The 26,440-nt window shown below is 32.8% G+C and overlaps 1 protein-coding gene across 3 annotated transcripts; it reads right to left on the minus strand.

Moving 5' to 3' along the window:
• Nucleotides 1-26,388, minus strand: qin (tudor domain-containing protein qin). 3 transcript variants are annotated; one of them, XM_085207665.1, is made up of 23 exons: nucleotides 26,233-26,383; nucleotides 26,043-26,159; nucleotides 25,652-25,893; nucleotides 25,488-25,572; nucleotides 24,262-24,393; nucleotides 24,001-24,167; nucleotides 23,794-23,874; nucleotides 23,318-23,584; nucleotides 22,701-22,789; nucleotides 21,833-21,999; nucleotides 20,846-21,004; nucleotides 20,220-20,294; nucleotides 15,758-15,910; nucleotides 15,028-15,172; nucleotides 14,583-14,717; nucleotides 8,022-8,157; nucleotides 7,334-7,462; nucleotides 6,655-6,751; nucleotides 5,949-6,133; nucleotides 3,890-4,113; nucleotides 3,026-3,809; nucleotides 1,733-1,995; nucleotides 1-1,469 (listed from the first exon to the last, which is right to left on the minus strand). In XM_085207665.1, exons 2-23 carry the CDS (start codon nucleotides 26,098-26,100, stop codon nucleotides 143-145), a joined length of 5,100 nt encoding a protein of 1,699 aa, XP_085063791.1. In that variant the 5' UTR covers nucleotides 26,101-26,159; nucleotides 26,233-26,383; the 3' UTR covers nucleotides 1-142. The 3 variants fall into 3 exon arrangements, with proteins under 3 accessions (XP_085063791.1, XP_085063792.1, XP_085063793.1); XM_085207666.1 differs by having other exon boundaries at nucleotides 24,001-24,155; nucleotides 26,043-26,382; XM_085207667.1 differs by lacking the exon at nucleotides 1-1,469 and adding an exon at nucleotides 1,476-1,647 and having other exon boundaries at nucleotides 26,043-26,388.
• Between the last annotated feature and the right edge of the window lie 52 nt (nucleotides 26,389-26,440).

Consider the following 26,440-nt stretch of genomic DNA (forward strand, 5'->3'; position numbering starts at 1 on the left):
TAACAATAAAAGTTAATGTTTATTCACTATGAATAAAAAAAGAAACAAAAACACATAATGCTGTCGCTTAAACTTAAAATTAAGTAAAATGAATTAATCAACTTTATAATATTTAAAGTATCTCTTTAGAAACAATACAAGATTAATTACTTATAAGAATATTTTCTTTAATAAGATTTTCGTAAGCTAAATTACCTTGAGCGTCTTTTAGCTCAACACTGGGAATTATATCCGAGCCATCAATTACTTCTACATGGAAAGGTCCCTTTTCTATAAATGTATCTGTATAATGTTCAATCAGTTTTATTTTGTCAATGTCTGGATTGTACTTAACGCCGTGTAATGTGCAAGTGACGGAAGCGGGAGGCAGTCTCGCAAACTTTTCTCTTATCTCCCGTACATGTGCCAAAGATACTACTTCGACGTTTCCGTAATCAACGTATTTCACTTTTATACAATTTTTCGCTTGACTGTATTGCAAAATGATTGCTCTGTACCATTGTTCGTCCTCTGGGAATAAAGCGAGACATGCTTTATTTTCGTATATGCCGTTTAATGGTGACATGTCGTGGCATGCTTCTTGTAATTGGTCGAACATTTTATCATAGGCTTTATTTGTCTCGTCGTCATGTATAACATGTAATTCTAACTTATCTATTTCGTTGAGCAATGTTATATTACACATAAACTTGGATTCAGTAAATGGAGTGTATGTCATGAAACTGCCGTCAATTGTTTGATGTGTTTCTTCCTCCTCCATTATTTGGAACCAGTCTTTGACTGCATAATCCTTAAGGTCTAAGGACGATTCTGAATTTATTGTTTGGTCGGCGTCACTCTCTTCCTCTATTATATAATCGGGAGCAGAGTCAGATTCTAAAGTTGGTTCTAACATTTGCGTCTCTTTCACGCTTGGCGCAAACTTACGTACAATAGCTTTAGACCCGTCAGTATAGACGGCCATTTCAAAATCAACGAGATGATCATTGATCCATAACTTATTGTATTTAAGTTCAATGGGAATGAGATCACCGATTTGTTCTCCTGCTACTTTGACGAAGCATTGTTTTTCGACAATGGACTTGTGTATATAATCTAACGTCGGTCGGCCCCAGTGCCCGTTCACCGGTCGTATCCGATGTAGAACGCACTTGTGTGCTTGCACAGGTATTTGGTGTAACACTATACTTTTTCTTAAGTTTTCAAATGAACAAACCTCTTCGTTACCGTAGTCGACGTAATGTATTAAGCAATTGGAATCTTCATTGTTTACTTCTAAAACCCTTCCTCTATAAAAGCGGCTATCCAAGAAGAACATTGCGATGCAAGGTTCCCCGACCGTCCATTTGTAGAACTTGGCCTTTGGGTCTGGATTTTGGAAACGCACGTCGAGCGCTTTACGGATCAAATCTAATGTGTCTTGTTGGGAAATGTCATGTAAGTAAATAACAGCGTCATTGTCAATGTACCTTAAAACATATTTATTGAACTTTTTAAAGATGGAGACCTAAAATATTTTAGCAGTACAGTGTTTGAGGATTTAATTTGATTTGTTTAGATTTTTTGACGCCATGGTAAAACGAAAAAGCGTGGCGTTGAGTTATGACACTGAATGTTTCACATATTGGGTGGTTCGTCAGGAACGGTCTGCGTCAGAAAGTGTCGTAAAATTAGGTATCTTCTGCCTACCCCACTATATGTGAGATACAGCGTGAAAATAAAAAAAACTTACGTAGGCATGCCTGTGAATTCGCTATTGGACAGTGGTTCAGGCGGCAACCAATCTGTTATAAACATAGTGTTAGAAATCTCTTTATCATCCAATATAATAGTATCTATTTCGTTTAATGTGCAGTTACTTTCCAAATCGGTTATTTTTAATGGTTTCAAAGGTATTGGCTCAATTTGCAACCAATCGCGAACAGAACCAGTAATATTTAAAAACGAAAGCGAATCATCCTCTGCATTTTCCGCATTTTTTTCTTTATCATTATCCTGTAATTATGAAATATTAATAATATTTAACTTAATATATGATTCAAATCCAATTGTAATCAATTTGTCAAAATTTAAATAGTGTCATAGTAGATAAGCATTTCTCAGCTGATTAATAGTTGTGGCTTTGAATCATACTCGAGGAAATAAATAATTTTCATTTTCATGTTCTGTAAAAGATTTTGAAAATATTCCGAGGAAATTTTATTACTATGACTAGTTATCAATCGCTATGGGCATAATTTTTTTTTCCATCTGGATTAAAATATGGTTTCTAGATGCCATTTTAAACACAGAATAGAAATTAAATAAAAAAGTTACATGATACATCACAGCAGCAATTCATTCAAAACTAGAGGTTTGTATGTAATCCATTAAAAAAAAGCAATATCTTGAGGTTGCTCTTGAGTAAAATTTATAAATTAGTAACGATCTTAACTTCGTGATCACAACTTGAGTGTATATCATCGGAGATCGCCCTTGAGATCGGTTTTGGGGGCGATTTATAAATTTGGGCCATAGTTTCGTTTCTTAATATACAGATTGGAAGCATGGAGTGAACGGGTACATCCAGTGCCAACCTACCTTACTTTGTGTGGAATAGTGTGATTGTATTTCACAATATATATTATATTATTGTAGTGATTATTATAAGTTGTGGGTAAGTCTAAATAAAGCGTTGGTTTACTCAGTTGTGATCGGACATTAAACGTGTACAAATCAGTTCGCATTTTATTCTTCTATTATCTCGAAAATACTACAATTATGTGAGGCCAGTCGTAGCGCAGGGGCACAGTGTAACTGTAAAATCAACTGGTTGTGGTCAATCCCCACTGGAGGAGATGAAATATTTATTTAAATTTATATTTCCATTTTTTCGCTCTGGTGTCGAGGCAAAGCGCGGAGTTGAGCGCGGCGAAAGTGGGAAACAGAATGTCTTAACACAAAGATCCCTCTGCCTACCCTGCTGTGTGCGAGATACAACGTGAAGCCGATTTTGATGTATATTATTAATAAGTAAAGAAATTACCAATTGACTTTTATCTGGTATTCCCAATCCTTGCTCAATTATCTTTTTGTTTAAACAACGCCACTCTGACTTGTTGGGTTCGAGCGCATCACCCTGTATAGTGTGATATACCCACAGTTCAATCGGCATACTTTTTCCTTTAAATTGACCCAATTTCGTTATAAATATTCGTTTGTATGCATCAAGTAGATCTTTTAAATATTCCTTGGTTAGAGACGGCCATTCCTCTCCAACGGCCGGTATAACTCCACACAAATGGCACATTATAGCCGCATCACCCAGGGATGCCAGTTCTTGTGGTATATCTCTCAAACTGGTCAACGCAACAGTTTCTACGCAAGCAAAATCTGAATAGAACACTTTAGCATTTTCGTTTTCAATTTCCAATATGGCCGCTCGACGCCATGTTTGCGATTGATTGCAAATTGTACAACACCTGTCCCCAACTTTCCAGTTTTCAGTTCTGCCTTGTGGTTTCTTTTTGGTGTAATAACTTTGTATATTCTCGTATAACTCATTGAATATCTTTTGTTGATGAACTATTGACACGTAAATGAGTGAAGGTGATTGGTAGTTCAATACTTTAACCTCTAAACGCAGAGGCCCTTTGTCTTTAGCTTCTAAATGGTCCTTATTGGAATTTTGGACTTTCATAGGCTGTTTTTTAAGAACAGTGACCTTTGGAATGTCCTTTCGATTAACTTTTGGTTTGTTCTCATTTGGAGGAGGAACATTAGTGTGTACTAATTCATCTACTTCAACATTTTTATTGAACATGAATAAACTGCAACATATGACAATAACCAGATATATTACAAAAATAAAATAATAGTACATAAAATCTTTAATATTTTCTATAGTTACCCAAAAGTGACAGCAAATTTATGTTTAATCATCAAAGTGTTGATGCATACTATGTTTTCTTCATCAGATTTATCATATAAGGTTACTCCTAGTGAATTGCGATTACGATTATCCTCTACAACAAGCTCCAAGACTTTGTCTTTAAAACTTTCCAATAAAACTACAGAATTAGAACTCCATTTCTTATTAAGAGGGGTCACACCGGCTAGGTGGCATTCTTTTGCCTAAAAAAAAAATATTTTAACCATTAAGCGAACAAAGTCAATGTAAAGAAAATATACTCTTTGTGCACCTATTAATACATTTACAAGTACAAATAAGAAGAAGAAGAATAAGCCTTATCGCTAAATTACTTTTAATTACTGCATATGAGCATATGAAAAACAATATTTTTTTACAATATAAAATATTTCATATATACTTAGATATATACATACACGCATACTTACATAAATAAACATGTTAAAATAATAAAATATATTTTATTTTGAGAAAAAAAAATAAAAAAAAAACAAAATTAAATCAGCTTCACGCTGTATTCCGCATACAATAGGGTAGGAAAAGGGATCCTAAAGTTTTAAGATACTCCCTTCCCCACTTTCCATCGAAATCTGGAAGTATTGTGTGTAGAGTGGCGGAACTCAACTCAGCGCCTTGCCTCTACATCAGAGCGAAGAAATGAACTTATAAATGTAAATAAATATTTCATTTCCTCAAATGGGGATCGAACTCACAATCAGTCGAGTTTTGGCTTTTCTGCGCCACGCCCGGCCTCAAAAAAGAAAATATCTAAATATACATAATTCTATTAGTAACATTTGTAACAGCTGGCAAGTTCTACAAGCGCAGATTTAGAGAAAGAATAAAAGTATAAAGAAGAAGAGTGTGGACAGAAACTTTTAGAGTAAATGTAAATTTTAGGTGAAGGTAGAAATCGTGTGATTCGCACAAAATCTTGAATCGTTCCTCGAGGTATGAAGGGGAAGCTGTCTTCACAATCCGTCATTAATCCGAATTGAACAACATATTATATACTAGCGAAACCGAACGCGGCTATGCCCGCTTTAACTGTACGAATATTTATTAAATATATTTATGAAATTATTTTCTGTTTTCAATAGAATTAGTAAAAAAATGTAAGCCTAAATTATTAAAATATGTTAAAAACGAATAATAAATGGAGATTTATTATTAGAAAAAATATTTGAGTAATTGAAATGAATAAACAAAAGAAGTCAAAAATATTCAAAAATATTTATTCAAATTAAATATTACAAATTGCCTCTTGAGTGAAGAGGAGTGCGTTGGTAGCGATACTAGTATAAACTGTGTCACTGCTACCAGCGTCTTTGCCCTTTTACAATTTTAATGACGTTTTAGACGATTGAATCATTTAATTATCAGTTAAATATTATAAATATATAAAGTGGAAACAAGAACAACTATAAGATCTTTCAAAAAAAGAAAAACCACTTTTTTAAACATTTAAATATTTTTGTAAATCATTGTTTTTATGTGTCTCATAAGATTGAATAGGCTCATTTATGCGTTATCGGGTTATTATTACGGGTGACGTTTTCTTAAACAACAAACTTTGCAAACCATCATAGCAACAGACGCGTAAGCGACGTGACGGTTGTTATTAGCGTAGCAGAATTAATTGCATGTCAAATTAAAAAGTATATATCGACAATATTTCAAATATGAGAAAAAAAAGTAATCTACCGTTCCTACCGCGCGGTGGGCGCGATCAGTTCATCCCAAGACCCTCAACTTAATATCTATGAGTATTTTTACACAATTGAATTAGTGGATTGGCCCTGATTGCGTTAAAGACAGACAGACAGACAGAGTTACTTTCGAATTTATAATATAGGTATGGATAAGGCAAAGAATGTGGGTATCAGGAGCTTTAGAGAATTTACAAAATTCAGAGAGACAAGAGAGAGAGTGAGTGTAAATATGAAGCGAACGATTTGGAGACGCTCAAGTTTATACGTAAGGTTGTTAAGAGAGCGCGCTGGCGTTAGAGAGAGACAGGTACATGTAAGATTCTTACAAGCGCGCGTTGCACGGTAAACTTCTTCAGTATGCGTCGGATCGCCGTCCAATGCACCAGCACGCACGCACCGACGTCCGGCAGCAGCAGGCGCACGCGGGAGCGCCCTGGCAACTCCAGTACGACGGCGCGCGCCCAGTTCACCCCCACCCCACATTTCTCGACATTGGCCACACATGCCATATCTATAAAACAAAGTTTTAAGAAATGTACAAAAATATTACAAGTTCTGTCTGTATGCAGTTGTAGCTTCACGCTATATCCCGCACACAGAAGGGTAGGCAGAGGGAACCTCGTGTTAAGACACTCCGTTCGCCACTTTCTGCCGAATTCTGGAGGCATTGCGTTTTGAGTGGCAGAACTCAACGCCGCGCTTTGCTTCGACACCAGAGCGAAGAAATGCAAATATAAACGTAAATAAATATTTCGCTTCCTCGAGTGGGAATCGAACCCACAACCGTCGCGTTACAGTCACACTCTTGTGCCGCTGCGCCACGACGGCCTCAAAGATAGATAAAAGTAGGTTAGATAAAATTTTAATAAGCTGCAGTTCCACATGAAGCAATATATTTAAAAAAGAAGTAAAATATACATAAAGCCTTTAAAAATCGACACTAAAATAAAAAAATGTAATACAGTTTGTATTGAAGTAGTAACACAAATTAAGACGTTAACAAAACATAACAATAAAATAATGAAAACTTACGTTTTTCTGGCAAGTAAATGCTGCCCTTTTTTACACTCAAAGTATATTCTTGCTCTAAATCCTCACATATCTTTTCATAAGCTTCTTGTAGATGAAGCTATAAAGTGAAAAACAATAAAAGTAATGTTTAATATATGTATGTTATTATATAATAACAGATCACAATAAGTATTGTATTAGCTAGGTAGCCTGACATGAACTAAACTTACCCAGTTGGAATTATGTATGACAACTTGAATTCACTTTTAACAAAGCAAATAAGTACCTACATTTAAATCTACATAACAATCTTTGACAATTCATTACTTTATATATGACATATGTATAAACCATTGGATCGAAAGTTATACTTCTAGGTGAAATTAAAATAAAATCATGATTTACTTTAATTCGTCTTTATTCGTCTTTAGTCGAACTTATTAATTTACGAATATTTTTATAAATGTGAAAACTTGTGAGGATGAATGTTGGTTCCACTTTCAGGTAAAAAATACTGAACGGATTTAAATCAAACTTTATAGGAATGTAGGTTATACATCAGATTAACACAGGCTACAATTTTTGTAAAGAATTTGTATAATTTGGCTATAAGAATCCTTTCTAGCGGGCTAATCAGCGAACCCTTAAAAATATGTGTGTTCAACAAAATAAATTATAATGAAGTGATAAAAAATAATACCTCTCTCACAAAGAAATTGTCAGGACTAATAATGTGTGTGATGTAGACCTTCTCGGTAGAATTTCTTTTGCAATCATGATTGCCGATGAATATTTTTGGTGTTTCTGTAACCCCAGTCATCTTCGGATACTAAAAAAAGAATAAAGTAATTATTAATACTATACAGTGTGGACACTTGATTGGCTTGTAAAAAATTTTGTAGAAATTTTACTTAAAAAAAAAATAGTATAGCTAAACATGTTTGTCTTGTAGAAAGTAAATGAATCAATAAGCTAATAATAATTTAACGAAGTTGAAATGTGCATTAGACCAGACCATGTGTCTGTTAAAATAATAAAAAAAGAACGGACATAACTTTTGGACAAATTATGACTTCTTTGCGCTTTTTAATGAAAGAAAAACTGAGTAAAGATTAATTTTACTTTAGGTTTGTATCAATTGATTCAAAATTGGTTTACAGTGTACCCTACAAGTGTCTCAATTCAATGCTAAGGACCTAACAAATCACTCACTATAAAAATTATAAAATTTTATTTTTAGACTTTTACCAATCAAAACTACCAATTAAAAAAAAATTAAATTCGACATTTATTTTTTCCGCCATTTTAACAGAACCGCCACACCATGTAAATTTTAATTTAATATAACAATATTTAATTTCCACTACACTAGTTAGAGAGACACGTACAGGTGCGGTGCGCGACAGGCGTGCACGCGCGTGGAAGGCGAGCGCGTGCGCGATGCTCACGCCCTCCTCGAACGTCGTCATGTCGCACAGCAGGCGCGCGGGCTCTACTGCGCGCACGTGCAGCACTGCTTGCTTACTGCGAAAACGAATGTTTAGTTGATGTTGTAACAATTCTAATTGTTCAAACAATATATAATAATAAGGTATTTAATAAAACACCATATACATACATATATATATGTTTAGTACATAGCAAATAAAAAGAATATAAATGAACAATGGACTTCACTATACAACAAATGCCTGTAAGTATTTATATAAATTTAAACTTTAAATACAAACCATAATTAAACCTATTTCATATAACCTAAAAACTATAATTAAAAATATTAATCTTACAACACTTATCCACTCTGGGATCTCTTTCACCTTTATATCGCCAATACACATTCATATATGGGTTATATAAATATTAATAGAAAAATCACCAACAGATATTTTTTACTATCTCTTTAACTATGGAGCCTACTCTTGACGGCAATATCCAACTATCAATCAAGAATAAACGTCATTTAGTACTTTTGAAAGCAATGAATTGGCAAGTCCAGTAGCGCTGTCTGCTTGATGATTGCCTTAACTAAAAATCGTTGTAAAAATTCGTTACGATTCTCAATTTTGTGATATTTGGTATACTTGACGCGATTTTGACAGCTATAATGACAGCTAAAATTGAAGAGGAATTGTGAATTTAGTCAATAGCTAAAGAGTAACTTATTAGAGATTGATTTGTTATTTTTCTCGTGAAAACGTCTATCTAGAAGACTTGGAGGCAGAAGAAGTAGAAGCCTTCAAACATTACAACTAACTGACTCTAGTAAAAACATATAATAGCTGCAAAATGAAGGAAAGCAGAAAATAGGTTTATTTTAATCCAGGAGTTATAAAAATCTTTTTATAAATAAATTTATATTTTTTTAATTTAATATTAAGATATTGCCTAACAATGTTTGTTTTAAAATGAACACTACTTTTAAAATAAAAAATAGCTGATTGATGCTGTAAGACATTGAATTTTCTCTTAAACTTATCTATACTAATATAATAAAGCGGAAGAGTTTGTTTGTTTGTTTGTTTGTTTGAACGCTAAGATCTCTGGATCTACTGGATCGATTTACATTGTTTTTGTTTTGTATGAAAGCTGCATTCTTCAGAAGTGCTATAGGCTATATAACATTACATTACACATATATATTAATATATTTTAAAGTACTTTCTAATTTGACATGCAATTTATTCTGCCATGTTAATAACAACCGTCGCGTCGCTATGCAACCGTTACCGCGACATTTTGACATTCATCCTTATGAAAATAAATATAATAGTCACTTTTAGCCTTTTGTCTAGATTGAAATTATAGTTTACTGAATAAAATTCTAATAAATAATTAAGGAGATGTCACTGATTCGGAATGACCTAGCTTACGGGCGACATAGTAAGAGTATGATGAGTATGAGTATGAGTATATGAGTATGAGTAAACGTGTTCTGTGAGTATGACCGACGCGAAAATATTTTTATACAGGGTGAGTCATATTGAACTTTCCGTTTTCAATAAGGTGTGTATTAAAAACAAAGCGACATGCAGTAAAAATTATTTTATTGTTTGAAAGCACATAACATGCAGTTTTAATTTAGTTGGTTTTAAAAATGATATCCTGTAAATGTCTACCTCCATTGACCACACACTGCTGAAGCCTTTCCCGGAAGTTGTCCATTACTCGTCGAGTCATATTCAGCGGAATAGCATTGATTTCTTCCGTGATTGCAGCCTTCAGTTCATCGATGGTTCGGGGACGATGCGTGTACACCTTTTCCTTCAGGTAACCCCAGAGAAAGAAATCGCAGGGGGTTAAATCAGGTGATCTCGGCGGCCACCCAACGTCACCTCGCAAAGAAATGAGATGACCGGGAAACATTTGTCGCAGGATTTCCATTGAACGCCTGGATGTATGGGCTGTAGCACCATCTTGTTGGAACCAGATGTTATCGTTGTCATGATTCTGCGTTAATTCCTCCAATTTCGGTTTCAGAAAAGTTTCAAGCATGTCGCAATACCGAGCAGAGGTAACTGTGACGACTTGACCATCTTCTTCAAAAAAATAGGGACCCCACACACCAAACTCTGCAATAGCGCACCACACTGTCACTCGAGGGCTGTGAAGTGGTCGTTCGTGTAGGTTTCGTGGGTTATTCTCAATAGCAAAATGTAAACGGAACGCACGCTGTGTTGTGATCACGGAGCCGCCATTTTTAATAAACTCTTCAACTACGAACGCACGATGTTGTCCCGACCAAGCCATTGCTCACACTAAAACTGCATGTCATGGCGCGTCTAATGACACCATCCCCACCCTTCTACTCCTTCCCTTCTTCGTGCAACGTCCTTCCAAAACCGGAAAGTTCAATATGACTCACCCTGTAGTTCAAGCAGGCGTAGCCGCGTCCGGGTCCCCTAGTATAAAATAACATTGATATTTAATTACTATTGCTTGATAGAATTACCCAGTAAAAATGTACTTATGTATTTATTACAAAATTATATTCTACTGTATTATATTGTTTTATTTAATGAAACAAATTAAATAATAAATAAATAATATTAGCTTTTGAAATTAATTATTTAGAATTTATAAATTTTACAAAAATGGTCAAAATTATGAGTCAGTCAGTGTTTAATAGTTTTCTTGGATATGTCTTTATATTTTTTAAGTACTCAATTATTTGTATATGTCTATAATTGAATCTCTATATAAATGTAGATATGATATCTATGTTTGTATTTATGAATAGTGTACGTAAATAACAAAAATATCTTAATATAATTATCCGCCGTATTAGTTTTTATTAAAAAAACTAGCGACCCTCTTGCGGCTTCGCCCGCTTTTACTACTGGATTATTCATATAATGTATGTTTACAAAGCAATTAAGGTAATGTGAAAATTAATTAAACCCTAATGCAACCAGCATTTTCGTAGTTTCAATAAGAATTTCTAATTGTTTTACACAGCAAGGATTTTGCTAGTAGGTACCGTAATTTTAAATCTGTGCTACTAATCTTTTCAAGTACTTATTAAAATATATTTAAATTACTATTTTTAGATAGTTAAACGACTATTTTTAAACGGAAGAAATTATGAACAAAAACCTACCTACTAATAACTACTACAAAAAAAAATATGAAACCAAATATATCGCGCTGAAATAATACATTCAACTCCAATTATCCAATACGTGCAAACGCATCTAAATCTTCGTTGCTATAAAGGCAGGTGGTTTTTTTTTTCGACCTTGTGGTTAATGCTGAAGAGGGTATTCTGTCCCTGATGAAAAGCAAGCACTACGTGGCGGTGAGGAAAATTAACCGCCCGCGTGTCAGGCGAGCATTCTACCACTGAACCACCGATGCGTGTAAGGCAGGCGGGCGCGGCGGACGCGCTTGTATAAGCAAAACCGTTTCGCAGCAAGGATTTTTTGATATTGTAACAACTTTTGAAGTACTTATTAAAATGAAAAACAGTAAAAGACAGTTTTGATCTACATTAAATGGCCAACGTAACTAATATACTTATTTATATGCTGAGAGTAAGAGATAAGTGAAACTTGAGTAACATACAGCTGATGTGTCAACGGCGGGATGTGTCAACAATTAAATGCGTTTTTATCTAAAACTATTCGCAATTTCGAAATAGTGTAAAAAGCAAATGTTATCTTCGTTTAACGTAGAAAATTAATAAAGTATTTTAAAGGATACGGATTAATACCATTATGGAAAAATATTCCTCACAATAAAAAATATATTGAAATCACTATTTTTAGACAGAAATATGATCACTACACGTTATTCTTAAATGATACGAATATGCTCTCGCGGACTTTTTTACAGATCTTATTGAGAGGAACAATACTCCAGTACATTACTTTCATGTAGTACTTGCCATTAAAGCAGCGCATGCGCGAAAGTGTATCAGCGGGTAGGACTTTATACACATTTATCTTATTTATGTTAACTTACATAAGAATGTACAAATAATAAACTATATATAAACCTTCCCTGAAAAATACTCGACCTAATGGTGAAAACTCCATCAAAATCCGTTGGGTGGTTTAGAAGAAGAGTTAGAAAGTTCAGACAGACACGTAAAGCGACTTTGTTTTATAAGATGTATAGGAAGAGATTACGTGATAAGGCCGCCCGCCCATGCACTGTATCTTTGTGCAATAAAGTGTTTTTAGAATTTTATTGGTAATTAAATATATGAATCGCATGCTAAAGAGAAATGTTTCAGATGTTAAAATATGTAAATTATCTTATTAAACATAATTTTAAAAGAATGATTTAACTATTTAAAGAAGTTTTGTGTTAAAATTACCAATAAAGGTGAATGTTTTAATTATTGTTGCTTAATTACAAAAAATATTATTTATGTGGCAAGAACAAAATAAAAGCAAACCATTACACTAAGTATTTTTAGTTTTTTTCATATAGTTAAAGGAAAAAGTTTGTCTTGGTCTTTTTTATACAATTAAGTATAATCAAATTTTATGTACTTCTTTATGGCACTAATGTATAGCCCTTAAGCGTTATGATATAATACATAATATGACAATGATATAAACATTCTTATAATAAAAAGACATGTAGTAGTAAAGCATTTTTTTATTAACACTTTTATTTTAATAACTTTTATAAACGACTAATAATATATCCAAAATAATAAATATTTCTTTAAATATACATATTTGAGCGCCTTTAACATAAAAAATTGTGTATGTTTCTTTCAAATAAAAACAACCCTTAGTTTTCGTTTGCGTGAACTTCAATAGCATTTAACTCTTGTTACTATGTTATACTTTGCTTAATTAAACATTTTCAACCTTTAAAAATTTTAAAATTTATTTATAGCCTAAATCCACATCGATTGTAGAAATATATTTATTATAACTGTACACATAAACATTAACATATTAAGACAGATATAGACTTCAAATGGTTTTTTTGATAAAACAGTGTAAATAATAAGACATACAGATAAAATATATCCATTTTTAAGAAGGACTTTAAAGATTTCGTTGTTTTTTAAGTAAAACAAAATAAATATGATTTATTATTATTGTTTTTAGAAAAATGTGCATGTAAATAAATTATTTAAAGGAGATCGGAGAGTATCGCAGAGTTATCGGTATAAAGTGTACAACACTAACTGTCAGTTATAACGGCGTTACGATTGGTGAAGAAAATACTTATCTAACATTGACATTATTGGTTTCAAGAGTACCAAAACTACGTCGCCGTAGGATTCGATTGACTAATGTTAGACGTCAATATTGAATAGCGATTCCCGTCAAGAGTAGGGCCCCAGGTCGAAGTTGAAAAAACCTCGCCTTATTCGCCTCGCCTTCAACCTCCAATTCCATGCAAAATATATTAAACTATATTAAACACTAAAACGATGACACTTTTTAAAAGTTAAAATAACACGCATTCACGTCACGCTAAGCGCACCCGCCATCCTCCAATTAATTTATATGATATGATTCAATTATACGTTGTACGCATTTATCGTGTGTATATTTATATCCCAATATTGTTTCATACTTAAAACTTCAATCTTTAGGAAAATAATTAAAATAGCTTTACAATTCAACACAATACGCCATTTTTCGAGACGCCATCTTTGAATCTCCGCTTACCCGCTTTAACATTTATTTTGAATAAAATATAAAAATGTTATAAAATAAATATGTCGGAGCTGGTTCTCCTCTGGAGCTGGATCTCTCTCGCTCATCGTTCCAGAGTACCTCGGCCTACTGTGGGCTTCAGTGGTTAATGTTGGCACGAGTAAACACAATTTATGATATTACGAATTAATTATAACACCGAAATCAATTCACAAGAAAGCAGCTAATCCAGTAAGTACGTAAACACGGAACACGGGACAGATTTATTGTCGTCCGCACCGGCCAACCAACAAACACAAAGTGAGTCGGTGTCCGTCGGCCACGCTTCGACTCGCCCCTTCCATACCGGTGCATAACACTAACTCCATCAAGCGCCAACAGATGCTGGCGTTCCGGAACCACCTCAGTACTACTATTTCCGACATATAATTTTAAACTACAAACGAGTTAAATGTTACACTGTATTCTACATAGTAGGCTAAGGAGTGTAAACCTTGTCGGCGTTGAGTTGACTCAACACGCAATGCCTCCAGAATTCGGCGGAAAGTGAGAAACTGAGTGTCTTAACACTAGGTTCCCTCTGCCTACCCTGCTGTGTGCGGCATACAGTGTGACGCTGATTTATTTGATTTTAGGAAAGCTGATGCTCAGACAGGTAATTCCCCCAGGCATAGCCTATCCTATCGAAACAATGACAACGTATTTAAATCGGCAGAATCAGTGAGAAAATAAAAAATATTTCATTCCCCGAGTGGGGATGGAACCATCGCGTTTAAAATCAGACGATGTTTTCTAAATTCTATTGTATCATAGAATACTTACTTGTCAATAATATTCTGTATGAGTAGTGAATCATCGCTGCCCCACGTGCCGTTAATGGGCTCGCAGTTGTAGAGGGCGCAGCAAATGGCGAATGGCGGCGGCGACTGCGCTAAGGCCGGCGGGATCAGACGTAATCTGGAAAAGATTACTTTACAATATCCTCGACACAATGTAAGGATACAAAAGTTACGTTTATATTTGTGTAAGGTAAGTCAGAGTGAGCTAAAAATATTGGCAGTATTAATTTTACTTCATTTAAGTTCAGTTATAATTCATAATAATAGATGGTTATGCAATTATTAATATTTTATTTCCTCATAATGTTAATTTATAAAATAATTAATATTGACAGATTAAACACTTACGAAAATAATTATAGAAGAGTTTAATTGTAGACTAGAAAAAATAATAATTAATAAATATTGTAATGTTATAATTTACTTACTTATCAATAGAAACAGTTAGAGTGCTGCCAAAGTCGATACAAAACACGTGAAAGATGGGCTTGTTTGGATCTTTTCGATCAATGCTCATAACACTACATCTCTGCCAGAAATTGTCCACTTTGTTGAAGACTAAATAAATTTTACCTACACAAAAAAAATATTATTTATTAAAATTATACGTTTTACTCTAAATATCGACACCATGCTGAAATTGTATATATATATATATATACAATATACATGTTATATTTATATTTGCTCAAACATGTTTATGAGTTGATATGTTGAACTACCCCCAAAGCAAATTATTATTTACTAATTGTTGTAATTTTTCTTTTGGATTGTTTTTTGTGTTGATTTATGTTTATAACTAACAAAAATATATTTGTAAGCTACGCTGGACGGCGATAAGATATTGTAATATATATTAAGTATATTCTCAGTAAGTGAATTGTAAATTCTATATGAGAATAAATGAATTCTTAAACCGTATTGTAAGATTGTAATTTATTTAACGAAAAAAATATTTTTAAAAAGCAATCCAGCGTAATATATTTTTTTTATAACTTAATTAGCATAATCACGGAAAGAGATAACATAATAATTTTATACAAGGGAAGAAACAGATATAGTATAGTAAACTTTCAAGGTGGCACGAACAACGGAAGTGATGGAGCGGAGGAAGAAAAAGAGAGATATATTATCTTCCCTCAACAGAAAGAGAAGTACCTTCGTGAGCGTGCGCGGGCGAGGGGCGGGGCAGGGCAGCGGCGTTGCGTAGGTCGCGCATGAGGCGCTCTACGCGCGGCTGGAAGCGCGCGCGTTGCACATACAGCTCGTGCGGGGACACGATATGCGAGATGTAGATCAGTTCCTGTGCACCTGATAAAAATCAATTATTTTATTTATTTATTTGGATTCATGCTAAATCCCGCACAAAACACGGTAGACATAAGGAAACTAGTAAAATACTTTTTAGAAAACATATAAAAAATTAAACGTAGCGGAATATGAACCCGCGCCTCTCAGGAGCATCCAAATTTTCATATCAATCAATGCGTTCGGTTAGAATACTGGTGAGAGATGTTGGAGTTCTGCTTTTTCTTTGAGCTTTTAACCCAAATTCCCATCTGAGATCTTAACGGTGGAACTGGCTGTTGTGGCCTCTTAAACTGTTCTGTGAATTTTTACAGAGTATAGTCATCACATTTCTCTGTGTTCAATTTCTGTTGGAAGGGTATTATTTTCATTCTCATGTATCACTTTCTTAAGTTCTCTCTAGCTGCTTTGTTGTACTGTCTTTTATCTTCTTGGTGCCTTGGTTATATAGAATATTGCATCAGCTACATCCGTTTCTGTTTTGAGATTTAGTTCCGTGTTTTCTCTAGATACTCTGCAAATGCTTCCCAATCGGCTTTATATTTATATAAGACTAGCGGATGCGCGCAGCTTCGCTTGCGTATTTAGGGGGTGAATTCTAAAAAACCATGAAACACATGTTCAATTGAATATTTTTAAGAGGCTAAATTTCAAATTTTATAAAAATCGGTGGCGATTTAATGATTTTTCCATACAAACTTTCAACCCCTATTTCTCCCCTTTTAGGTTAAAATTTTTCAAAATCCCTTCTTAGTGGATGTCCAGATTACGAAAGTAAACATCTGTCCAAATTTCACGTTTCTACCATCAGCGGTTACAGCTATGCGTGCGTCTTACCTTAGTCAGTGAGGACAAGTCCTTTTTATTTATATAAGATTGGTTAGGGTTCTCTGTGCAGTGGCGGACTAAGGGGGGGGGCGGCGGGGGCGGTCCGCCCCGGGCCTCGGGTCCTGGGGGGCCTCCAAATGGTTCAAATTCCCTTGATCAAATCTTAAATAAGCCTTTGAAAAAAGCATAGTATCTGCTTAAGTTTGAGGTTGGAGGGGGCCTCAAATAAACAAAAAGGTACAAGGATTAGTGCAGCTTGTACCGGTAGTTTACATTATATTAATTAAAATTACTTCTATCTTTCTAATGTAAATAATTTAGTTTGCATGTGGATCCAGTTTCGTAGTTTTGTACTTCAAGTTCCTAGGGCCTCCAGACCGACGTCATTTTATAAAAGTTTGTATACTCACTAGCCTGAAAGTGGGACCCTTCCAGAAGTAGCGCAAAATAAAGGTACATCTCTGCTCTGTCTGGGAGGATGATTGAGCCATCAGATCGGTTTGGGTGCTTATAAGGGGTCTTAAACATCGGCCCAACATCGTCTTCGAGAAACGTAAGCCTCGGATCAAGTGGTGGTAGCCGCTTGGACCGATGCAGACTGACTTCCTAGCAGAGGTGACGGCTGATATACAAGAGCATACCTGTTATTTTATACGGTAGAGAATGCTGGCCAACACTATCTCGGCACATACAGGAGCTTCACGTCACGAAAGTGAAGATGCTATAGATGGTGGATGTAACACATTCATTCGAGATAGTCTTGGAGTCCGTGACGTAGCGGATAAACTCCAAGAGCATCCCCTGAGACGGTTTGGCCACGTTACGCGGATGTAAGTGCCATGCTATCTTAGCCCCTGGAGTGAGACCAATCGAACGCCGAAGGAAGCGCTGGTTGAATGTTGTGATGCAGGACATGAGAGCCAATGGACTCACCACCGAGGCACTTAAGACCGTGCAGAATGGAGTAGGTTGAGTAGGAAGGCACACCCTGGAAATAGCCGGGATTTATGCCAAGAAGAAGTAGAAGAAGTATACGTATTTTGTCCCAATATTAAACAATCTTTAGGACGTCTGGCAAGAGTAAAGCCAACGTAAAGGGCTTGGTTATATATTTTTTTTTACATTTTTCTCAAAAACATATTTAAATACAAGCGTTACTTTAACGTAGGTGAGCGTGTACCTTAAATTGGCGCTATCTTTGAAAGGGCCTCACTTTCAAGTTAGTAAGTACGCATACACTCTTTCCTACTTATTAGACTATAAATCTCTAAATTTTCGGCTTTACTAAAATGACATAGGTCTGGGGGTCCTGGGATCTCAGTCTATTTTATTTTATACGCGGAACTAATATTACTATAGCGTGTGAACTAGCTCATGATGACAAATTATTATCTATATTGGTACTAAGCTTATGATGGAAGCTTCAGATGACGCTCTGGCTGTAGTACTAGATAATCTGGTAGAAATTTTTAGATTTATCAGGTTTTACATCTAGAACAGACGATTTGCCTCCACCTGTACCTATCTATCAATTGGTAGTAACATCAGTGCTCGTACCATTCTTATTTCGGTTTTGATACAAATTCCTCTTTTCTTCCATACGTTATTTAGATGGATCATAGCTTCTTTTGTTATCCCAATTCGTCTTTTTATCTCGAGGACACGAGGATTTTTTTTGCTAAATTCTACTACATGTACTTTTGATATTTAGTATTTTATTTTTCTATGTTTATGCAAGTCTAACTCAAACATTAATTACAAGATGTAAACTAAGTGAGCATACACACTAATTTGTACATGAAAAAAAATGTGATATATAAAAATTTTTTACACGGGGAGGGGGGCCTCATTCAACGACACCGCCCCGGGCCTCCGACGGGGTTAGTCCGCCACTGTCTCTGTGAATTATTTTTTGTTTTCAATCGTGATTTTGCATTCTTGCAAGTAGTCTTCCCAGACCTGAGTACAGTCACTCATGTAATGTTTAATATTTTCTTAAATTAATTTGGCTCTGCCACTATGCCATCCGGATGATTAGTATGATATGTAATAACCCCTCAGTTTAAATGTTTTTTTTTTCATTAATATGTGTAATATTAGCATGATGTCAATTTTGTTGGCCTGAAATATAACTTTTAGTTCTTTCTTTATGGGACCTTGCTCATTCGCATTCCATGCTCCAATTCTTAAGGAAGTCATTATTTCTCACAGATTATTGTGGTCATGAGGTTTATTAGTGTACCCATTTTTTGCATCAACAAAAGTTTACACTTTTGTTGATGCAAAAAATGGGTACAAAAGTAACTTACGTTACTTTTGTGCTTTTTGTTGACTAATTCTAGTAACATGTTCCATATGTGGTGTGGGTGTGAGCTGACTGAACTTAATTAAATCCTGAGGACTCTAAGTTCTTATTATCACATCTTCCTTTACAATTATTACCTGGTACCTGGCTGTTCTATCAATGTCTCTCGATATGTTTTTCTTTCAATATTGGTGAGCTGTGGTTGTTGTTAAGATCCTTGTATCAAAGGCATTCAGTTATCGCTGTCTAAGCAAGGTAATTATTGATATAGTATGACTTTTTTGTTATAGAAATTAATTATTTACTTTATCACAACATAGATAGACAAAATATTGGCTTTAAAATGTACAAATTATTTTTAAAAGAGAAATCTAAAATATTGAAAATATATATATATATATATATATATATATATATATATATATATATATATATATATATATATATATATATATATATATATATATATATATATATATATATATATATATATATTATATTTTATTGGGATATATTGTAGATTTATAATATACCTACGAATTTCAAATTATATTTATCTAACAGTTACTCATTAATTAATGATAACCTAAGTAATATAAACTACTGAGTGAGTGCATTCTTTAATAAAAAGTATGTTATAAACCAAAGTATATAGTGTCATATACGTCTTATAAAATTTGATTGAATTTGAAAAATTCTATTTAATTTAATTTAAGCTGATTTGATTTGCGAAATAGGATATAATCATAAATCTTTTCATAATCTTTTTTGTTGGTTACATGATTTTGCTTAAAAAAATGATGTCTTCTTCTTAGATTCACTATAAATTTATATTCATTAAAGAAAAAAAAACAAAAAAAATATCTACTATACTATTGCATAAGGCTCTAAAACACATTATGCATATTTTATGAGTTTCAATGATAAACAAATTAAACAATATGATTCAATTGTAATGTAATAATAATAAAGAATAAAGGAAGAGTGGTTTTTTTATATTTTTAAATGTATCTTTTTTATAATAATTTATATTTAAAAATGTAAAATTGATTCACTAATTTAATAAAAGTATATTCTGCAAGATAAAAAAAAAAAATATTGAGGCAAATTTCAATTTTTATACATTTATCTAAAAAATAAAGAAGACTGCGAAATATTTTATTTATGAGGAAATTTTACCTTCGACCAGTGGCATTGGTAGGTCATAATCGTAATCATTTGGATTGCTGGGTTGCGACATTGGTTTGGTTTCATCTATAAAAAAATTCATAAAATAACCTGTAATATTTTGAATTACATGCTGAAAAAAGAACAAGACACAGTTAAATTATAAACAACAGAATTGTACTCCCTTGCATAAATAACCGAGATAGGAGTCACATTACTTTCCTAGAAGGCTTATCAAGCAATTGTTTCTTATAGGAATAATGTTTGTGTAACATAAATCTCCATGCAGAAATACTAACAACATAAATAACTAATATAATACACATAAATATTTCGATACTTGATAATAACATTGGCTTACATGCACTCCCAAGAGATGCAGGTTCGAATCCCGCTTTGTTATTTTTTTTATTTAAAAGTTCTAAAACATTTTATCTATTAATAAAATTGAAACCCGTCATGACGCAGGAAATCAAATATTTAATATTTTCTTTTCTTTCCTTTGGTAATGAGCAAATCTATAGTCTTCCATAATTCGGCAAAAAGTGGGGAACAGAGTGTTCTAACACTAGGTGCCGATATATTTATTCATATGTTTATTATTCATGATACAATTGGTGCATAACATTTAAACTCACATGAAAGATAGCTTTTCAATGAGGAGTCACTTGTAATAGAGTTGATTGATGAACAAGAACCAGTCTTGTTACGAAATTTAGGCATTTTTTCCAAAAAATTAATTGGTTTCACAGTTTCTTTCATCTCTTTTGTTTTTGGCTTATTCGTTTGGCGTACGTCTGTTTGGATATAGAAATATTAAATAATACACATAGGTTTATATTATAAAATATAGGATATATAATATATAGAGCCGTGGCGCAGCACGACTGTGCAGGAGACGTTCATGACCACTAAGGAATGAAACAATTAATTTTATTTTTATCTTCTCTCCAGTAAGAATCTATGCAACGTTGAGTTCCCCAAAACAATACACAAAATCTCGAATTAAAAATAAAATAAAATTAAACCAGCTTCACGCTTCATCCCGCACACGGTAGCAAGCAGTGTCCTAGTGTTAACACACTTTGTTCCTTATTTTTCGCCGAAATCTGGAGGCATTGTGTGTTGAAAGGCAGAACTCAACGCTGCACTGTGCCTCGACACCAGAGCGAAAAAATGAAAAATAGAAATTTAAATAAATATTTCATTTTCTCGATTGGGGATCGAACCCGTCGCTTACTAGTGCGCCACGAATGGTCTGGGAAATTTGAGCGAAAAGCAGTAAGAGGAATGTCTTAGCACTATGCTATCTCTAGACATATTTTTTAGTTTCACTATGTGATGCTAAACAGAAAAATAAAACAGTGTATATAAGAATTTAACTTGGCTTTTGACGGTTAATTTTTATATGTGATATATATGTGCGTTTATTTAGGTCTAATATTTTTAGACATCTTACACATAAAGTTTTTTTTTATCAAAGTTGAAAGCAATATTTTTGAGTTAAAGGTCCACTGTTGTTTATTTTTTACATTTTGACTAAACAAAGTGCAATATGATAATATGTCACTGTCTCAAGTGGGAATCAAACCCACAACTGTTGTTCCAGGCTTCTAAGGTCATACCTTTGGTTATTTCAGGGGGATACATAACAGAAAGCGGTGCCGCTGGTATACTAATATCGTTTTTAGACAATTCATCTGTTGTATAGAGTTTGTATTCGAAATTAGTACTGCCTTCCAGTTTCATATAATTGCTGATTGAGGAAAGTATATCTTCATTTATAGTAACACTGTAATAAAAAAAAATATACTAAGATATTATATACTCTTATATTATATACTCTGATATTCTTGTGTTTAAATTATTATAATAATAATAAAATATTTATGAGTAGTAGCTACTTGCTATATCAATTTCATAGAATACTTGTATATGTTTTTTTAAATACAATACTTGTCCCTGTGTAAAGTGTAGACATAATAAAATTATGAATATTTTTTTTTAGGCCGTCGTGGCCTAGCGGCACAAGAGTGCGACTGTAACACGAGTGTTGTGGGTTCAATCCCCACTCAAGGAAGTGAAATATTTATTTATAAACATATTTCCATTTCATCGCTCTGGTGTCGAGGCAAAGCGCGGCGTTGAGTTCTGCCACCCAACACGCAACGCTTCCAGAATTCGGCAGAAAGTAGGGAACCGAGTGTCTTAACACTAAGTTCCCTCTGCTGTGTGTGGAATAAAGCGTGAAGCTGATTTTTTTTTATATTTTTTTATTTTTAGTTATATAATTAAAATAATACTATTAAACAAAAAAATATTAGATGTATGATTCCCATTTGGGGAATTTACACAAAATGCGATATTATATTCCACTACCTTCTAATAATCTTGGTAATTGGTAAAAAAGTGACCAATAAGTGCATGATTTTTTATTTTCATGTTTTGGGTTTGTCTCTCTAATACATTTCTAAACTAATAAAATAGACTTACTCCAAAGTGTCTACTGCTTGACCTTGATTAAGATACCAAGGGATTTTTACAATTTCCTTAGCATCATCCAATATGGCAGATAGATTCATCTAAAAAGAGTAATTTGTGTTTTATTTATAGTAGTATTTGTATTTTACTTTTAGTATTTTTTTGTAGTATTTCTAATAATATAAAGAAGTTCTAAGTTTTTTTTTGCATATATTTTAGTATAATGATTACAGTTTTTATATTTTTATTTTGCCTGAAGCAAAAATTTAAATAATTCATCCCTCGAATGGGAATCGAACCCACCACATTTGGCTTAGATTCATTCACAAATTCTGGATAAATGTTTGTACAATAATAGAAAAGCAGTACTATCTATTTATTACTTTTTTATTTTAATATCATAATTTTTCAATGATAAATCATGGAAAAATTTTGAAGAATGGCATAGCAAAACTGCAAGAATTTAGTTTTTTTAACTTCACTTTGTATCCCGTATACAGCAAGAAGAGTAAGCCTCTTCTTGCTGTATACCCATTGATTAGATATATATGACGAGATAGGCGTGTTGAGTGGTACATACATACATACATATGTAATAAATTATTTGATTATTAAATTGCTTCACTCACCTCTTTCAATTTATTTGGATCCAGGTTATTTATAATATTCAAAGTTTTCATTGCCCTCGTAATATTCTGTGTGATATTTTGCTTGGCTTGCTTCAAGGACTCTAATTCTGAAAACTTCAGTTTCAATACTTCTTGTGTTATTTGTTCCTTTTGTTTTTGTATGATTGAATAGAGTTTGGAATAGTGTTGATCTATTTTATTAATTAAATTATTGTAATGACTGGTTCTTGTGCCACCATCTTTGTTTGAAAGTATGTGGCCCACATCCTGTTAATATAATTTTATTTACACAATTTTTACAAATGTAAATACATACATAAATAGTTAGTCTCATTACAAAAACCATAATAATAAATAACATATTGTACACTAACATACTCCTTAAGACAATTTATAAACTTCAACTGAAACCTCAGCCAAAAGTAAATTTCAGAGAACCTATTTATTTTACATATTTTTCAATTAGTAATACTTACAAATGCAGTTTTTGTAAGACGTCTAAATATTTCATCCACTTGTGGACTGATGTCAGCCAGATCGGTCAAACATTGTTCATTCTAAAAATGTCATTATCTTTTAATATCTGAACTAAGCAAATACTGTCATAAGAATCTTAGAATTACAGATAAACTATTCAATCAGTTCTGTGAGAAAAATTAAAAATGTGAACTAAAAGTACAGACCATTTCTTGAATTGATTTAATGTCATGGTTTTTGCACGACTTCTCTCCTCCGACCATCAAACAGTCCATACAAATACACTTAGAACAGTCTTTGCAATAATAGTCTAACGGCTTATCTTGATGAAGTTTACAATTATTCTTTTCCATATGTCCTTCTAAAAAATACACTTCAATAACTATAATTTATGATATAAGCTCTATGTTATAAATATTTAGCTTTAGAATATGTTCACTTAAGCATTAAAACTTTTATATACTTACCTATGTTTTTTAGCACATGATTTTTGAATATAATGAAATTTTTGTGGCTTTTATTGAAACAATTGTTGCAGACTATAATACTACATTGTTCACACATTTTTGTTGTATGTCCACGACACTCAATGCAAGTTCCTAAAAGAATTGCCAAAATATTTAAATTGAACACGTACAAGAAATTATGAATAAATACAATGAAAATATAAATAAATTTTAATTAATATAGAGAAATTACATGAAAACAAATTTACACTACTTTAATTTATGAGGATTTCCATGTGAAGCACAATTATAGAAGTTAGTCTCCAATTCAGGTGAACTTTTAAATATTTTAGACCTACTTTTACAGGAGTTGAGGACTAAAATTCAAATTCAAATATTTTTATTCAAAATAATAAGTTACAAGCTTTATTTATTCCATGTCAAATAATTTACCACCAGTTCACAAAAGTTAGTACCTGAGAAGAACTGGCACAAGAAAGTCAACGGGACTTTTTTTTAAAATTTTAAACAAATACATTCATTATACCCAAAGCGTGTTATCATTTATAAAATTATTAATTTGGTAATAACCTTTAACACACAAACATCTTTTCACAATTTTTTGAAATGGTGATATAGAAAATTCTCTGACGTTTTCTGGGATCCTATTGTAAAAGCGTACACCACATTGTCCCATAAAAGAATTACAGATTCAATGCAATTGAGTCACAGGTGCACTAAATTTAAGCCTATTTCTAGTATTAATATTATGTACATCCCCAATTTTGGTAAACACTGCCACACAATCACAAAAAGTAAGAAATAAAAACACTAGTGGAATAAATTACTCATAAAATGGGGCTTTAGCAGCATTTTATTTAAATAAAATGTTTTCTTTTATATAAATAAATTTGTTTTTATATTATGAACTTTATGATTTTTTTTTTCTATTTGTTGTCTTAAAACCACTAATTCTGTGCAGATAATTCTTATAGTTCTATAATAGAATCTGGAATGCTCTATGTTTTAGATTATAAATTACTGAAGGAAACCTTTATACTCCTTTTTGCAAATATAATGCGGATGGACATAACTAATATGAAATTAGGCACTCCTAAACTTGACGAACACTTGACCAAGACTCTTTGGCAAACATTAAATTTTAATAATGTACAAATTTTATGTATTATTAAATAAAAATTACTTTTGTGTAACTTTAATAAGTATGTAAAGTTATTTAAACTTACCATCGGTAGATTCAGTACTTTTAATAATTTTTTTAATATCAATAAAGGATTCCTCTTCATTTTTATGTTTCGCTTCATTTTTGGACTGTAAAAAGAATAATTAAAATCATATGGGCTATTACCCAAATTATTGTATGTAATTTTAACATGGAACATAATATTACCTCTGTTTGTTGCACAATTAGCTCACCAACCATATATATATTAACAGGAAATATTGAATACAGAGAAATTTTCTTTTGACGATAACATTCTAAATTGACAGTCTCGATTTGTAGATCTTGATTGCAGGATTTACAAACGAAAGGCTCATCAAACTTAATTATGTTTTTGATACAATTTTCACACATTGAATGTCCACAAGGTAGAAATAATGGCATATTTCCCTTTCCAGCCACATCAATATCTAAAAAACGAAGATATAAAATTTACAAAAAATCTTTATGATTCATTCTACAGTTGTGAACTGTTTTGTTATTCAATAAAATATTTTAGAACAATCATCAAAATAAATAAAAATGTCTATGTAATAATATGTAAAATAGTCTCACATACGTTTTAGTTGATAGAATTGACTGCAGCCTGGGCAATCCTTTTTTATTCTTATATCCATATTTTCACTTTTCTGATAGATTTTGTATAAATTGCCGGCATTAAACAAGTCTGTTGAAGTACTTAATAACGAATACTAGTAATTAATATGTGAAACATAAATGCATTACCTTTGCTTAAGGCATTTACCAATTACCTAAATAATAATAATATTCTGTTATAAATAGCGTATGATCAATTAGAAATGTTTAATACTTGAAATTTATAAAACATATATGTTCCTTGTTATAAAATATTTGTGATTGTGTTTAACATCAACGAATCAAGTTGAATAAACCAAGGAACATATTTACTAGGCAGTGTTGCCAGCCTTAGGAGAGCAAAAAACAAACAGAGTAAAA

The sequence above is a fragment of the Heliconius melpomene genome, chromosome 3 (genome assembly GCF_056956725.1).
Source record: "Heliconius melpomene rosina isolate 202511_hmr_F chromosome 3, ASM5695672v1, whole genome shotgun sequence".
Taxonomy (NCBI): Eukaryota; Metazoa; Arthropoda; class Insecta; order Lepidoptera; family Nymphalidae; genus Heliconius; species Heliconius melpomene.

Excerpts from the sequence above, each read along its gene's own strand:
- qin (XM_085207665.1), bottom strand. The coding sequence starts at position 26,100 with ATGGATATAAGAATAAAAAAGGATTGCCCAGGCTGCAGTCAATTCTAT. Across the intron at positions 15,173-15,757 it reads GCCCGCGCACGCTCACGAAG|GTAAAATTTATTTAGTCTTC; the intron begins GTACTTCTCTTT and ends TTTTTTGTGTAG. Across the intron at positions 4,114-5,948 it reads TTACCGTGCAACGCGCGCTT|GCAAAAGAATGCCACCTAGC; the intron begins GTAAGAATCTTA and ends TTTTTTTTTTAG.